General features: G+C 39.7%; 1 protein-coding gene across 1 annotated transcript; it reads left to right on the top strand.

Moving 5' to 3' along the window:
* Positions 1–1,980: 1,980 nt before the first annotated feature.
* On the top strand, positions 1,981–15,608 carry SLC38A2 (solute carrier family 38 member 2). The gene is made up of 16 exons (XM_090273046.1): positions 1,981–2,151; positions 3,296–3,493; positions 3,797–3,878; positions 4,030–4,145; positions 6,700–6,773; positions 6,877–6,969; positions 7,092–7,173; positions 8,730–8,812; positions 9,219–9,277; positions 9,364–9,528; positions 9,930–10,009; positions 10,119–10,219; positions 10,788–10,912; positions 11,241–11,385; positions 11,494–11,591; positions 12,649–15,608. The coding sequence occupies exons 2-16, from the start codon at positions 3,378–3,380 to the stop codon at positions 12,745–12,747; spliced, it is 1,518 nt and encodes a 505-aa protein (XP_090129172.1). The 5' UTR covers positions 1,981–2,151; positions 3,296–3,377; the 3' UTR covers positions 12,748–15,608.
* Positions 15,609–16,218: the final 610 nt, after the last annotated feature.

Raw genomic sequence — 16,218 nt, 5'->3', positions numbered from 1 at the left:
AGAGAGGTGACAGTCACTTGCATTAGGACCAGAGCAGTGGAGATATTGAGAAGTAGCAAGATTCTGAATATATTTGAAGGAAGATCCCTCAAGACTTGCTAATAGACTAGATATTTGAGGAAAAGGAGAGCTCCAGGTGACTCCTTGGCCTCAGCAGTGAAAAAGTCATTTTAGACCTTTTGATTTTTATCAGTTGATATCCAATTATAAAGAACTTCCAGGGAGTGCTCTCTAACCCATCACTAAGATTGCATTCCTGGAAAGAAGAGTTAATTGGTGTGACTAGGGAATGTGTGTGGAATGTACGTTTTTTCAGCCCTGGTTACCTGAGGTGCCAAACTTGCCTTCAGGAAGTTCACAGTCTTCCTGGGGAGACTAAGATTACAAAGGAACTTGAATAATTTTGTGTACAAGACAACACAGATTTCAAAAAGGGTCCTGCACCGCATAGTTTAGAAAACAGTACCTGCAAAAAGAGAAGTGAGAAGAGAGGGATTAAGGTAGAGAGGAAGGCTTGCGTGATGGTGAGGGGAAGTTGGAAACTAAAGCAAGAAAGCCTAGTGTTTAGGTGAGACTTGTCTGAGCAGTTGAAGGGGTGGAAAACGTAGGAGCAGAAAGGGGAAATCAGGTCCTCCATTGTCTGTCCTGAACACTGGTGCAGGCCCAAGGCACTGGCAACCTCACGTGCCACGGAAATTGACAGTTGTACAGATTTCCTCAGGAAAACCTTGAAAGCAAAAGTTGTGATCACACCCAATTCTTTCCTCTATGCCCTGCCCAATCCTCTCCCACGTCCCCAAAAGGAAGAGAGCAGTAGGTCAAACTCGTTTGTTTACTCATTCAGCCAACAAACATTTATCTCTTATAAGGGGCCTTTTGTTTCCAGAGGAGGACGGATCCAGTCTTTCCGGCAGCACGGAGCATTCCATAGCAGAGGGGCCCCCTAGTTGCCTGGTTCAACAAGACCACATCACGACTTCAAAAGAAGGACCAGGCTCGGGAGTCTCCGAGACTAGGATTCCAACCGAGGCAAGCGCGCTTGTAAATACAAGGAAAGAAAGGCACGGAGGGGGATAAGTGCTCTCCAATTGGGGTGGGGGGTGGGGTGGGGGAATTAGTGAAAAGGCTGTGCGAATAAAAACTGAAGACTCCTACCACCTCCTTAGAAGAGCCGTCCCCCTTACTGGAGGTCTAACGGGGCCGCCTATCAAGGGGTCTGTCTTGCTGTTCAGGATGTAGCTTTTCCCCTAGTTGGGTTTTCATGTTCACGCAGAAAGGATATCCCGAAACGAGCTGCCACCCCACCTAATCGGGCTAGTGCTGAAGACTGAAAAGCAGGTTTAGGGGAAGAAGAACGAGAACAGAAATCAGGCAGACAACATTGCCGCGTTAGCCCAAGTTTACGAGAGAACAACCCCATGTAAATCACAAAAATAACAGGCAGGAAAGGGTTGGGTGGGCGCAATGTGTCCCCAAAAAGCCTTGTGTAGAAAGCAGACTGCTGGTAACATGCACCGAAGGGAATTTGAAGAAGGCACCTTGAAGACAACTGCATCTGTTGGACACCAATCCCGGCTGGGCTGAACAGGGAAGCAGGGGGCAAGAGGGGGCTCTTCCCAGGCTGACTAGGGAACGAGAGTGTGGGTTTAGCGCTCCGGGAGGGTGGGGGGCGCCACCGGGCGAGGCGGGGCCCCTGAGTCTGCCGGGAGGGGAAAGGAGCGAGTGGAGGCACGAACGGGACCTGCGGGCCGGGGGGCGGGGCCCAGGTGGTGTTGATACACAAAGACTAGGCACTTTGAGGGCTGGCCCCGCCCCCGACTGACGTGTCCTCGGGGGTGGCATCTAAAAGCCACCGCTCGCGGGTCTGTACTACAGCCTTGCGACGTCGCCGCGCCGGAGTTTCCTACTCCGCACTGACGCCAGCAGCCCGACCGCGCGGTCTCGCACACTCGTGCCTTTCCCTTGAGACGGCGGACGGCGGACGCCGGACGATTGGGGGGCAACTTGCCGTTTTCTTTTTTGTATTAAGGTTATTTTTCGTTCTTATTGTTGGGGTTTTTTTGTTTTGTTTTGTTTACGGTTTTTCTTAAAGAAAAACCAACCGAAGGCGTTTGCGTGACATTTTGCGATTCAGAAGCAGAGACCACCGAGGTAACAGCGCGAGGGATGTCTCCGAAGGGCGCGAGGCCCCGGCAGGAGTGGGGGAGGGGCGCTCGGGAGGGGCCGAGGCGGGAAGGCAGCTGCTGGGGTCGTTTCCTCCTCAGAGGAGCGGTTCTGCGGTTAGCGGGGCCGGCCTAAGACCCCTGCCCACAAGGGGGAGTGGGGTTCGCCGCCCTCCTTCGGGCAGAGGGGCAGGCGCGGCGCGGGGGCGCCCGGAGCCGGGGCGCCCGGAGCGGAACCGCATTTTCCCGTTAAGGGGAGGGGAGCCATCCTGGCCCGCATCTCCGCTGCGGCAAGTCTTGTGACTGATTTGCATCAATAAAAAAAAAAAAATTAAGTGCAGGGAGTCTGTAATTCGGAGGCGTAGAGGTGGCGTCGGGCTTTTAGTATAGCAGAGGCCACGACTGGGGAAGACGGGCTGAGGACGTTTGACAATCGGCGTTCGATATTGCATCAGTCTCTTCCTGGCATAGGAGGGGCGGGCGGGGAGCGGCGCTCGCCGGCCAAATGCCAGTGGACGAGTGTGCTCGAGGGCACGGGCGTGCGCGTGTAAACACATCCGCGGCGCCCCTGGGAACGGGCGTTCTCCCCTGCTCGACAGAGGACTGCTATCAGCCCTTTGCGCCCCCTCGAGTGGGCTAACTGCCGCAGAAGCATTTCCCCCTCTGGGGGCTTCTGGCGTGAAAGGACGCGTTCGCAGCACTGCCGTTGCAAATGCTAGAAATAGGGAGCTGTGCGCCGGGGCGGCAAGCACACCTAGCAACTGCCTGGGTGGGCTGTGTGCCCTGCGTGCCTGTGCACGAACAGAGAGGCCGTGGGGATAAAGTAATAAGGTCCCCGCACTCCTTCCTTACACTTGGGATCACGGAGAGGGTGAAGTAATAAAATCTGTTGAGGGGCTTCAGGGCCGAAGGACGGGGGGCGGGGGGGGGGGGGTTCGGCGGGCGCCGCGCCGCTGTGGGACCATCTTTGTTCTCCGCGGCTCGGCTGGCGGTACTTTTCCGCCCCTCGGCGCGCCCCGCCCCTCGCACCCGGCTGGTACTTTTCCACTCGCCTGGCCAGGGATGAATCAGCCGCGCGTCACGTGACCAGAGCTAGCGCTGCGGGTCCTGACGCGCCGCGTCTACCTTCCCAGGCAGAGGCGCCGGCCCGTGCACCGCTAAGGACAAAAGGAGTCCAGTGTTATTCGAAGCGTCTGATTCCTCCCGGTTCCCAGCATGAAGAAAGCCGAAATGGGAAGGTTCAATATTTCCCCGGATGAGGACAGCAGTGGTTACAGTTCCAACAGCGACTTTAACAACTACTATCCCACCAAGCAAGCTGCTCTGAAAAGGTGGGAGAAGTTGTGCTATGTTCTTTTTTTAAAACGGCTTGTGCGGGTCGGGAGTTCTAGGAAGGCCTCGGCTTCTGTTGCTTTAATTTCTGTACATTTGGAGAGTGATCTCTGAAGAATATCTGGTTGTTCTATTACAAGGACAATATCGGGCGTGAAAGTAGGCTCCTACTTCACACTCATTTAAGTAAAGGTGTGTGACAGCTAAAGGGGTGTTTTCTGTGTTAAGGCATTCCATTGTATATTTCAACCCAATTTAAGATTTTTCTTTTTCTTTTTTTTTCTTTATTTTTGTTTTTGCAGCCATTATGCAGATGTAGATCCTGAAAACCAGAACTTTTTACTTGAATCGAATTTGGGGAAAAAGAAGTATGAAACAGACTTTGTAAGTTAAAAATAATAAATTTGTGTATCTGTGGCTTTATGGAGTAAATTATGAATAGTTTTACTTTAGATTTCAAGTCTAACTTGCCCAGAGCTGGTCTTCTCCATTTAATTATTGTTATATGTTTGGTTATCGTTTTCCCTCTATGTAGCATCCAGGTACTACTTCCTTTGGAATGTCAGTATTTAATCTGAGCAATGCGATTGTGGGCAGTGGAATCCTTGGGCTTTCTTATGCCATGGCTAATACTGGAATTGCTCTTTTTATGTAAGTATGTGTAAGTAGTGAGTCTGCCATGCAGGGCAGTTAATATGATGATACAACATGTTTTGGCTCTAGAAACTGAATTGAAAATCATTTGCTTAAAACTTAAAATATGAGAAATCAAAAACTTTTTTTTTTGATATGTAATTGCATGTCAAGAAAGCCAATTAGATAGGGGAGAATAGGACAGCAATTAAAATTGATAATTAAGACAAAAATTTAACAGGATTTGAACATTTTAAGGAAACTTCAAAAATTGAGGGTAGTTAGAAATTTTATTCTGGCAAAATTGGAAGCAAAAAATATTAATAAGCATAATACTTCCAGATCAGTTTGGTAAATTGACGTAGTCTCCTCGAGGACGTATGGCACAGTGTGTATAAGGAAGACAACTAATTTTTTTTTTAAATATATAAGGTGTGGTAGTATTTGGCTAATCTGAAATATGTTTGTTTTAAGAAAAGTGAATAATAAAGCAACTGAAAAGCAACCCATATGTGTTTTTTTGGTTTGTTTGTGTTTTAATATTTATTCCAGATCTATGTGATTGCCATATGCCACAGCAAAACATTAATACTTTAGTACCTGCTTTAAAATATTTTTTCTTCTTAGTTGTTGAGTTAGAATTAGTTACTCCCATGCTTTCCAGCATAAATACCTAGAACAGAATTTTGGAGCAGTAGAAGACTAGAGCAGTAGTTCTTAACCGTGGTGGGGTTTTCTGGCCCTTGGAGAATATAATAGGAAAATAAGGAACTTATTTCCAGGGAAAAAGCACAAAACAAACGTACATACAATAGAGCATACATTTTTAATGATGTTTATATCGTAGCTACTAACTTTTGGTATCGTAAGTAATTTCTGTGGAAGACGTGATTTTGTTGTGCATCTGAAGAAAGCACACACATGCATGTAACGTGGAATTGTTCTTTTGTGACAGATACACTTTTTGTTAGCCGGAGGGTGCCTTCTATGCAAGTTGTTTTCCCCAGCAGAATAGAATGCGTGAAAAGAAAAGCAGGCCTTTGCAGAGCTCTGCTTTGTGGTGAAATTCCACACTGAAGTTAAGCAGAGTTTGAGCATTGGAAGCCAAGATTCAGTCAGCTTGATTCATTAACACGAGGCCCTCTTGCTAAAGTGAAGGACCAAGAACTTACATAGAAAGGACCCTAGAGTTTCAAAGTTTTTAGTGGGAAAATTGAATGGCATCATTGTCATGTATTTGAAAGCCTTCCTCTTAGTATAAAAACTGGAGGCTGTTTTTTAAGTGGTGTTCTAGTGCAGTATTTCATGTGGCAGCTCTGTTTCATAAGTGAAACAAAAACTCTGATAAATTTTTTATACTTTTAGTAGAGTCTGTGTGTGACAATTACAATTAATAGTATCAAGTGCTAAAATGAATATTTAATCCATCAGTATTTTACTAGGTATAGCGATCAGGGATCAAAAGCCATATGGCTGCTGTGGTATAGTTAAACAACTCAGGCTAACCTTTCTGAGGAGAAACCATCTTGACGTTGGAAGAGACCTCAAAAGTTAGGAAAGTTCATTTGTGCCTCACTGCCGTAGGAGGACTGAAAATTGTTTTTGATTAAACCGGCAACTTGGTCTAGTTAGAGGAGAGGCTGATGGTGTCGTTTCCCACCTCAGATTAGACCCCATAAAACTTGCAGCATTTAGAACAGCAATTTGATGTCGCCGCCTGTGTTTAACTAACAGACATCAGATTCCTTGCCAGACCTTACATAGTACTGTATTCAGTTGGCTCGTACCAAAAAAAAAAAAAAAAAAAAAGGTGACTGTCCTATTGTTTGTAGAATTTTCTGTGTTTCCCTGAATTTGATTTGTTATTCCTTTTACTAAAAAGAAATTTATATTTTTCTTGGCTTGCCCTTGGGAAGGAAAATAAAGCTGGAATGAGAGAAACTGCCCTAACGGAAACCATTTGGAAACCTTTAGTCCCTCTCTGTTCCAAGGAGGAGATAGCCCAGGCAGTTGGATTGATAAGCCTACTTGTTCTGTCCAGCACAGGCATTGTTTCACTTTGTGACATTGCTGGGCCTGTATTCCACACCATGGAGTGCAATATATATTGTCACATTGGTTGTTTCTCTGGTATTTGCTATCCCAATTGGGTTTCAAAAATACCTTGTAGGCTGGGTGTTCTGGCAGGTATTACCACCATTTTCCAGGTAAAATGAAAGTGTAGACAAGTGGCAAGTATGCAGTTGATTATTATGGTGCCAGAATCCAATTATAAGTCTCATAATTCCACCACTTTAAAGTTTGGCTTTCCAGTGTCTCCCTGCATGTTTGATTCAGTGAGTAAACACCTGCTCTTACCAGTTACCTGAGACATGATGCAAGTTTTTAGGGCCACGTAAGAGAATATCTTGACACTCTAACCAAGAGAATGTCATTCTTGGGAGCATTCTCTCTAGCAAAAGAAATATTAGGATAAGTTCCATATTTAACGTTTCAATAACAATCCAAAAGGGTTGTCTTTAAATAGAGCTGTGCTTGTTTATAACCCTGCACCTTTTCTTTCTCTCAATAGAATTCTCTTGACATTTGTGTCAATATTTTCCCTGTATTCTGTTCATCTCCTTTTGAAGACTGCCAATGAAGGAGGTATGGGAGCCATTCTTGGTATTTCTAAAACAACTATGCCTGTCATGATTTTGTCTCTTGTATAAAATACTTGCTTCATGCTTCTGTATTCTTCAAATTATAGGGTCTTTATTGTATGAACAGTTGGGACATAAGGCATTTGGATTGGTTGGAAAACTTGCAGCCTCTGGATCGATTACAATGCAGAACATTGGAGGTAAGAATTATTTAAAAGGTCACTTGGGTAGACTTGCTTTGTGTAGCACAGTGGTGACACGTTGCTTTTGGTGTCACGTGCCACATTTTGCACTTGTAATGGTATAATTTTTTTTCCTCCAGCTATGTCAAGCTACCTCTTCATAGTGAAATATGAGTTACCTTTGGTGATCAAGGCATTAATGAACATTGAAGATGCAACTGGGTAGGTGCTAAGTAAGGTTGCTCATAAGAAACAGTGATAGCCTAAAATGGTTAGATACATTTTATCAACGTTGGATACAAAATGATTATCAGTGAATTATTACAATGTTACTGTTGAAACTGAGAACTTTTGAGAATGAAAGGCTGAAGATGGTAACTGTTCTGTAACTCTGGATGACTAATTTTTAACCTGTGTGTAAAAATAAATTTTCTAAACTTTCCTCTTTATATTTACTCCTTAAGAAATTATAGCTGAATAATACATAGTCCAGCCTACGTTAGGACTGTGGCTTTGAATTAACATTAAAAACCAGTTCCTGTCTGCTTTTTATAAATTAGAAATTTGTAAAACTGAATCTATTTAAAATGTAATACCAGAAAATGTATGACCATGCTGTAGAAACCTTATTCTTCCAGCAAAGTTATTTATCCCAGGGGAATGAAAAGTACACATGGGGGGGGGGGGGGGGGTAATTTACTTGTGTGGTTGTCTCTGCTTTAGAAATTTATTTTAATAATCTGATCTTTACACGTTAGTTTTCTGTGGGGTCTTCGTTGCTGAAATAAGTGCAGTAAAATTCACAAGGCCATTAGAATTTGAAATAGTGATTTAAAAGAGTGGTTATAGTGGATTACCTAAAAAGGAAAATATTACTAAAATTCTTTGGATACATGGGTGATATTTTCTTTTAATTTCAGAAGGGATCTTTTGACTATTTTTGGCATTAAGGTGGTTATGGTATTAAAACATACTGTTGACAACCTGGAATAAGTCCTGGTTTGAGAATTGGGTTTTTTGCTTTGTTTTTGCTTATGTATTTTTTTTTATTATTATTTTTAAAAAGATATTATTTATTTAATATTTAGAGAGGGGTAGGGAAGGAGAAAGAAAGGGAAAGAAGCATTAATGTGTGGTGCCCTTTGCGTGCCCCCAGCTAGGGACCTGGCCCGCAATGCACGTGTGTGCCCTGTCTAGGAATCGAACTGGAGGCCCTTTGGTTCACAGGCTGGCACTCAATCCACTGAGCCACACCAGCCAGGGCTTGCCCCTATGTATTTTGTCAAAGAAAAAAAATTTCCTTGTTGAAGTATTTCATCTGTACATTTGCTAACAAATTAAAGGAAGCTTATTTTAAAATTTCCTTGTTTCTAGCATTAAAAATTGCAAGCTAAAGCTATGATAGAGTTGGTGTATGATTTTTCGAAAAATGCTTAAAGATAAGATTACTGGCTTAACAATGCCTCTTTGTTCCCTATATTAGTAGCAAGCATTTAAGAAGTATTTTATGTTATGAATCAGCTGGCAGCCTTCCCAGAGCAAACTGTGGGACAGAAGTTATACTGTTTCATGCCCCATTTCTAACCTGAGTGAATATTCATCTAGCGCACAAAGTGAGAGATTTATTCCTGTTTGTGGGCTTTCTGAATAAGTCATACTTCACACCTGTCTTTTTAGTGTGTATTTTTATAGTATTTCTATAAGATGAGTCCTGTGAGAAGATATTCAGAGGATATCTGTGATTGGTCTTGACCTTGTTTTTCTTTTCTCTCATTCAGATTGTGGTATCTGAACGGTGACTATTTGGTTCTGCTGGTATCATTGGTGCTCATTCTTCCTTTGTCGCTGCTGAGAAACTTAGGTGAGCAAACCCATCTCAAAAGAGAAGTAAAATGATCATTTCACCAGCTAATTGACTTTTTCTTAATAAACACTGAGAGCTAAAAAGCTCTAAAAGCATACCTTTGGGTGTTGCAGCACACAGACCTCCATACGTCTTTCAAAATCCTAGTATGATCACTACTGAAGTGTCAGAATTTTATAATATCTTATACTTTGTCATAATAATACAAAATGAATAGAAGTTTTTATTACTGTAGTTATTAGCAACTATTCTTAAGTAATTCTATAGCTTAGTGTATAAGAATTAGAAACTTCATATTGTAGCCACACTGAAGTCTTTCAAGCAGAATTGAATTATTTGGCAGAGAATATATTTGCCCTAAACCTATTTCATTAAACTAACATTTATCCTTTCACCCCCATAGGTTATTTGGGATATACCAGTGGCCTCTCCTTGTTGTGTATGGTGTTCTTTCTGATTGTGGTAGGTGTAACTTCTTTAAAGCTAGAGATTTTTTTAATAAGCCCTGTCACATTATTCAGTTTAACAAAGGAAAAATATATTTTCAGGTGATTTGCAAGAAATTTGAGATTTCTTGTCCTATGGGTGATGTGTTGATAATTCATGAGGCAATAAACAGCACCTTCACACCGCCAACAGTCCTTACACCTAATACGGCTTCTAACACGACTGATGATTCTTGCAGACCACATTATTTTATCTTCAACTCACAGGTAACTGAATATAATCTTCATTTTTCTGAAAGGAAGATTTTAGGGAAGAAAAGAGGGAAGCTACTGAAAAATTTAAAATATCTCCTAAGGTAAAGGGAAGAGGGTTAAGAAGCTGTTCTTTAGAAAACATAATTAGCTTATTGAGGACCTAGAAGAAAGCATTGGCTTGTGTCTTAAAACAGATTTAAAATAAAATAATCATGTGACGTTAATAATTGACACATTCAGAAGTTAGGATACACGTAGTGAACAAATTAGAAGATTGAAAGCTAATTATATAAGGAAAACTATTTTAGACTTTGATTCTAAGATTGGTTGATATCAAATGTAAATTGCAGAACTATTATAACACATGAGTTTGATACATAAGGATATTGAGTAAATTTTTATATCTTTTGCAGACAGTCTATGCTGTGCCAATTCTGACCTTTTCATTTGTCTGTCATCCTGCTATTCTTCCCATTTATGAGGAGCTGAAAGAGTGAGTTCTTTATCTATTTTCACATGGTTTTATTAGAAAAGTATTGCTTGATTACTGCTAATAACTCCTGCTGAAATACATCTTTGTATTTTTCTTTAAATTTACATAGCCGTAGCCGTAGAAGAATGATGAATGTATCCAAGATTTCATTTTTTGCTATGTTTCTCATGTACTTGCTTGCTGCCCTCTTTGGATACTTGACATTTTATGGTAAGTAACAAACAAACAAAAAATTGGGTGAAATGAAATGGATACTTTGATATGTATAGTCCTGTCACTTAAAAAATTCAATATGTTTTTAGTATATTTCATTTGTGATGAGAAATTGAATTTAATAGAGCTTAGAATTTCCTAAAGTATATTTAATCAGTAATTTCTAGAAATCAGGTTCAGAAGTACACCGTTCATCATTTGATGCCATTTTTATATGATGTGCTTACATCTAAGTTCGTCCTACCTATTTCCTCCCATCACTTTCAAATTATACAACACACACAAACTAAAGGCCAAAGCATGGGATTTAGGTATTTAGCTCCTGTTGATTTTAATGGGGATCATGTGGCTAAATCTCTAGTTGGTATTTAGAAAAATTTTTCTTCAATATTATTTTAATTGCATTAAACCTAATTCCAAATTAATCTTATTAGTCTCTTAGTTTGTAGTCATTTTGTGAGTAGTCAACAATTTTGGTACAAATTTTGCCACAAGTTAGATTTTTGACCTAATCTTCAGTGAAAACAACACACTTAAAGTTTTGGGGGGTTTTCTCTCTCCATAGAACACGTTGAGTCAGAATTGCTTCATACCTACTCTAGAGTCTTGGGAACTGATATCCTTCTTCTCATTGTCCGTTTGGCTGTATTAGTGGCTGTCACCCTGACAGTACCCGTCGTCATTTTCCCAGTAAGTAATGATTTGTTCTTTTTTCCGTGAGGAATGAGTTTAAATGTGAAGATTTCTGAGATTTTTATGTTCTGGGAGAAGAGAAACACCCACTACAGCAACACTGACTTGATGGTTGTTTTGAAGGGACTTTTTAAAATACTTGGTAATTTTAAATAAATCTCAAGTGGTTTGTGAAAGAATGTGTTTAGCCTTATATTAGGTAGTTACAGAAGAAGTAAATACTTTGTAAGTTTTCAGAACATTCTAGGGCGTGTTTTCCATAACTGAAGGTATTAAATGATTTTTATTAAAAGCTGGAACTTTAATTTATCTCTTTATTTTGCAGATCCGGGGTTCCATAACTCACTTGTTGTGTCCAGCAAAAGATTTCAGTTGGTGGCGTCATGGTATCATTACAGTATCCATCTTGGGATTTACCAATTTGCTTGTCATCTTTGTCCCAACTATTAGAGATATCTTTGGTTTCATTGGTAAGTTTTAAAGAGTATCAAGGTTGACTTAAATAATGAGGGATTTTAAGGTTTATAAAATGGGCGATTCCTTGAATACTCAGTAAATGGTAAATGTTCTTTATACAGGTGCATCTGCAGCTGCTATGTTGATTTTTATTCTCCCATCGGCCTTCTATATCAAGATAGTTAAGAAAGAATCTATGAAATCTCTACAAAAGATTGGGGTAAGATTATGACTATAGAAACAGTGATAATATTCCAATATCAGAAATTCCTCAGCTGATTATAATTTTAATCTATTAGCTATTGTATGTTGTATTTCACCTTTATGTTTCTAGTAAATGTTTCTCGAACATTGCTTCACAGAAGAGAGATTGGGGGAGAAGGAAGTGAAAGTTTGCCATCTAAATACATGCTTAAGCCAACTGCAAGGAAGTTGTTAGATATAGGGATAGAGTATTAAGTGTAAAGATACTTTGCTTTCAACAATTGTTAAACCAGTATTTTGGGGGGGCTGCCTGTTGTGTGACAGGCATTTAAATGGGCCTTGAGTATATAAAAGAGGAAAAAATGGGGTGTTTAGTCCAGCAAGGCAAACCATCTTCAAAGCAAGGCTTGGTGTGGGGTAATATTACACTTTAAAATATTATGTACTTTCAGTGTAATAACTAATTTTTAAAAAGGTGTGATATGTTAAGCATAAATGATTCTGATGGGGCTATTTAGGAAAAAGACTGCTTTTTGGTCCTTATTCTCTGTTACTGTTCTAGTCTGATTAAAGTTCTAGAATTGTTTATAAGCTAAAAACCACCATCTTGTTTTACTCAAAGTATATAGTGGCAATAATTGAAGGGTAGGGTGTGGAGTAAACATCCTGTCTCTTAGACCTTTGGCTTTGACTCAGGCTACATTTTAGGGTGATGCTGGTCTGATTTTGTGACTTCAATTTTGTTTTTAAAAAATGCGAAAAACCCAGTCCAGTTTTACTTTACATAGTAGTTCAGCAAAAAAAATGATTGACCTTTTCATTTGAGAGAAAGGAATTTAAAGGGGAACATTTTGAAGGTTTTAGAGATAGTTATTTTGTATTATTGATGACCCCCTGACTACTTTTAAGACTATTTAAATGTCTTTAGCAAAGTGAAACTGTGGCTCTGTAAAATACTTCTGACATAATTTTAGTAATGATAAGCCCTAAGCCCGTTTCTTGAAGTAGAAAGAGGAATGTTGGACATATATTTTATTGCTTTCTAATTAGTGTTCTCTGTGTCCTCATTGCAGGCTGTGCTCTTCCTGCTAAGCGGCATAGTGGTGATGTTCGGAAGCATGGCCTTGATCGTTCTGGATTGGGTACACAATGCCCAGGGAGGCGGCCATTAACTAGCACCACTTAAACTTCGGTAGTCCATTTGATGCCAGTGTTGAGTCAGCTCTCAACTACTATGAAATTTCACCTGATGTTCTCAGTTTCACTTCCTTTTGAAGTGCAGATTCCTCGCTGGTTCTTCTGAGTGCAGAATAAGTGAACTTTTTTTTTTCTTTTTTTAAAGAAACTATTCTGTATGATAGAAATGGACATTAACAACAAAACCACGAGTCTCGGGTTAACGGAAGTGACAATTTTATTCCATTCCAGAGAATGGACAAACTCTTTTATCAAGCCACATGTTTGGCTGTGTCATTGTTTAACTTGGATATTTTATGGTTTTACTTGAATGTGCCTAATGGAACCATTTGATGTGAGAAACAATTCTTAATTTGCAGCGAAGTATTGGGATAACCATTGAGAAAAACACTATTATTTTTTTGTACCAAAAATATTTAAAGACCTCAGAAGCACTATTTTACTTTTAAAAAATGCTTTTTTTGAACATTGTCCAAAAACAGTTGTCAATAAATTCCGTAAAAAATTTTTCATTGGTGTTTAAAAATATTAATATTATGAAATGAATTGTCTTTTTGTAGGCGTAAAAAGCCAAATACTTTTTTTACCCAAAATTGTTTTTAAACAAAACGATGTAATGAAAAATTGTACCATGAATAGGAGCATAGTTTTTTCCATTCAAACTTCACTGTTCAAGGATAATTGATTGTTTGTTGTTATACCAAATCAGATGAACTCTGTTCATCTTTTGTCTCTGTTCCCAAAAAATTTAATTCATTCAGACAAATATTTATGGCTTCAGTCTATTAGAATGGAAGATAATGCAGATATTTCTGTGGGAAGTAAAATAACTAATTTTGAGGTACCAAATAGTGCAATTGGGTAAAACAGGGTTTATTCAGTTGCATCTGTCCCCAGAGCTGGATTGACAGCCCTGGGTTTTTTGGGCCAGCCCTTTTTTAACATTGCTTCTAGCAGTGGAAAATGGGCATTTGATGGCTATAGGCCAAAACTATTCTATCCAGAGTACAACTTTTCAAAATGCTCATCTGCTACTGGAAGTGTGAATTACTTGATAATACATGGCTTTGTCGTGTTCATGTTTTGTCTACAGGTCTACAGTAGAGGTCTAATCCACAGGTTACACCGATATTTGGTATAATATAAGTTCTGTTCATATAGGCCACTGGGGTTTCTCATGCAGTAAGCTTTTTACAAAACTTACTTGCACTGGATTGTCATCTCATTCTTGTGCAACATAGAATTATTTGTTTACATCCAACAAATGGTTACTAGGGAAAACAGTGCAACCTGAGTGTAAGTAGTTGGTCCAACTGCATGATCACCCTTCCATGTAAATTCCAGTTAGAACTGAAAAGATTACTTGGCTCTTAAGAGCACATTTATTGTATGTTATGGTGTATGGTGAATATATTATTAAATAATGTGGTACTTTGCTTATCAGGCATAATGTCTAAAGTCTAATATACATAATTCCATTAGTGGTTGAGGGAAGCAAATAATGGAATCATCAGTTGGTCATCTGGCTGTTACGGTTTTCTCTTGAACTAAACATTTTTAGTTCTAGGCAAGGGCCAGAAATGTGGCAGAAACATTTTTGTTACACATTCTTGTATTATATGTGACTAGATTATAGATCAGATATGTCTACTTTAAAGACCCTTGTGGAACTGGAAGACATCCTGTAGTGCTACATTGGGTGAAACCAATGGTCCATTTTTGTTTGTTTTTATGAAAATGAAGTTAATTGGGGACCCATCTAGAAAGGCAGTGAGAAGGTGGATTCTACAGCACTGCTTTCATTTCATTGGGCCTTAGGTATGCCCTTCAAACCTCACCTCTAGTTCAGACCAAGAACTGGCACTTCTGCTTGAGTTCCTGAAAGAATTGCTGATTTTGTCTCCCAGGGAATATCAAGTGAAGAGCTGTTTTCTACAGATATGTTGTGAACTGGGAAAGAATGGAAAAAATCCTCACAGCAAGTAGCTGTGGGGAGGCTCATTGAACCTTTGGCTATTCAAGGTTCAAAATCAGCTGCGTAGAGTAAATTCCATTGCATGATTTTCTTGGAGCTATCTTGTCTGTCCTGAGGTTCCTAAGCAGTGAATTCCCATTAATAAGCACTCTTCAGTATTAAAACCACTGTCATGTCACCTCATTTTGCATTACTGTCTTCCGTGGATGTTTCAGTTATAACTGTAATGTTATTTATAGAACAGCGTTAATCCATTAAAGCTAACCTATTTTTCAATATTTATAATCTATGTAAATAACATTGTGTGTCCATATGTATTTGTAAATAGGTTGTAAATAATTCCATAGGTCAGGTTGGGTCTTGGGTTCAAGTGTATATATTCCTGTAAGTTTGTTAACTGCATTTTGATGAATTCATATTATATATCTACAAATTGTCCCAAAATTACCTGTACAGAGATTTCACTATAAACAAATTGACTAATTGCTGTAAACACTACAAATTTTAAGTATTGTTCAAATTTTACTTGCAATAAACAGACTGGTTGGCCATTACATTTTTTTCATGAAAACTTGGTGCAACTTCAGAACTCTTATTTAAATTTTCAGTAAGGTCTAAATTTTCAAAATGCAGTAGTTACCAAAATGTGTGCTAGTGTAATGAAATATAATGTGATCTAATGTAAGGAAAGACCTTTGAGAGCCTGCTTGTGTTCTGCTTATGTATATAGTGTAAAAATCCCTCTTGTACTGTTAAGAGGCCAACAACTGCAGTATGACTTGTTGGCAAGGATTGCTACACCGTTTCAATGAAACAATGTATGTTTTAACTGAACTAAAATAAAACATGCTTAATCCTGAATAGCAGTGTTTTCTTTGGGGTAATGGGATCAGGAGTGTCTCACGTATTTGGTAAGGATAGCACCTGGCATTTAGGTCTATATAATATTAGTCATTACAATGATGAAGAAAAGAAATGGTCAGGAAAAACTTTGTTCTGCTTTTAAGTGCCTACAGATTATAAATTTACAAAGTGTGAGGGACAAAAAAGCCTAGAAGTCGTCTTAAAGACCCAGGCTTGGACCTGCTGTAAGTAGGCCAGTAGTGCATAGAGTCACGTGGTGGGGGGTGGGGGTGGGGTAGCTTTTCTGAAATGCAGCTTTCTGGGGCTGTTCGGAATTTTTTTTTGTTTCTCATCAGAAAGCTACCCAGGTGATACCTGATGCACAGTTAAAATTAAGGAGTGCTGAAAGTGGCCTGGGAAGGTTAGTTCCACTTCAGTGAAAGTCAGCAAGGGAGAGGAAGTGGAGAGAAGCAATTAAAGACAAGCTGATGGGTGCATGGGTATACCTGAGTGGGACTGGATAGGAAGAGGATCACTAAAATACAGGGGACAGTTAGGTAGGGCATAATGATAAGCCTTAAAAGCTTATGGGTCCTAAAGTGACTTACCGAAAGCTGAAACCAAAAGA

Source organism: Furipterus horrens, unplaced genomic scaffold, assembly GCF_987537825.1.
Source record: "Furipterus horrens unplaced genomic scaffold, mFurHor1.1.pri manual_scaffold_4, whole genome shotgun sequence".
Classification (NCBI taxonomy): Eukaryota; Metazoa; Chordata; class Mammalia; order Chiroptera; family Furipteridae; genus Furipterus; species Furipterus horrens.
This window is presented reverse-complemented; position numbering and strand designations above follow the sequence as displayed.

Excerpts from the sequence above, each read along its gene's own strand:
- SLC38A2 (XM_090273046.1), top strand. The coding sequence starts at position 3,378 with ATGAAGAAAGCCGAAATGGGAAGGTTCAATATTTCCCCGGATGAGGAC. Across the intron at positions 3,879-4,029 it reads AGAAGTATGAAACAGACTTT|CATCCAGGTACTACTTCCTT; the intron begins GTAAGTTAAAAA and ends CCCTCTATGTAG. Across the intron at positions 9,278-9,363 it reads TGGTGTTCTTTCTGATTGTG|GTGATTTGCAAGAAATTTGA; the intron begins GTAGGTGTAACT and ends ATATATTTTCAG.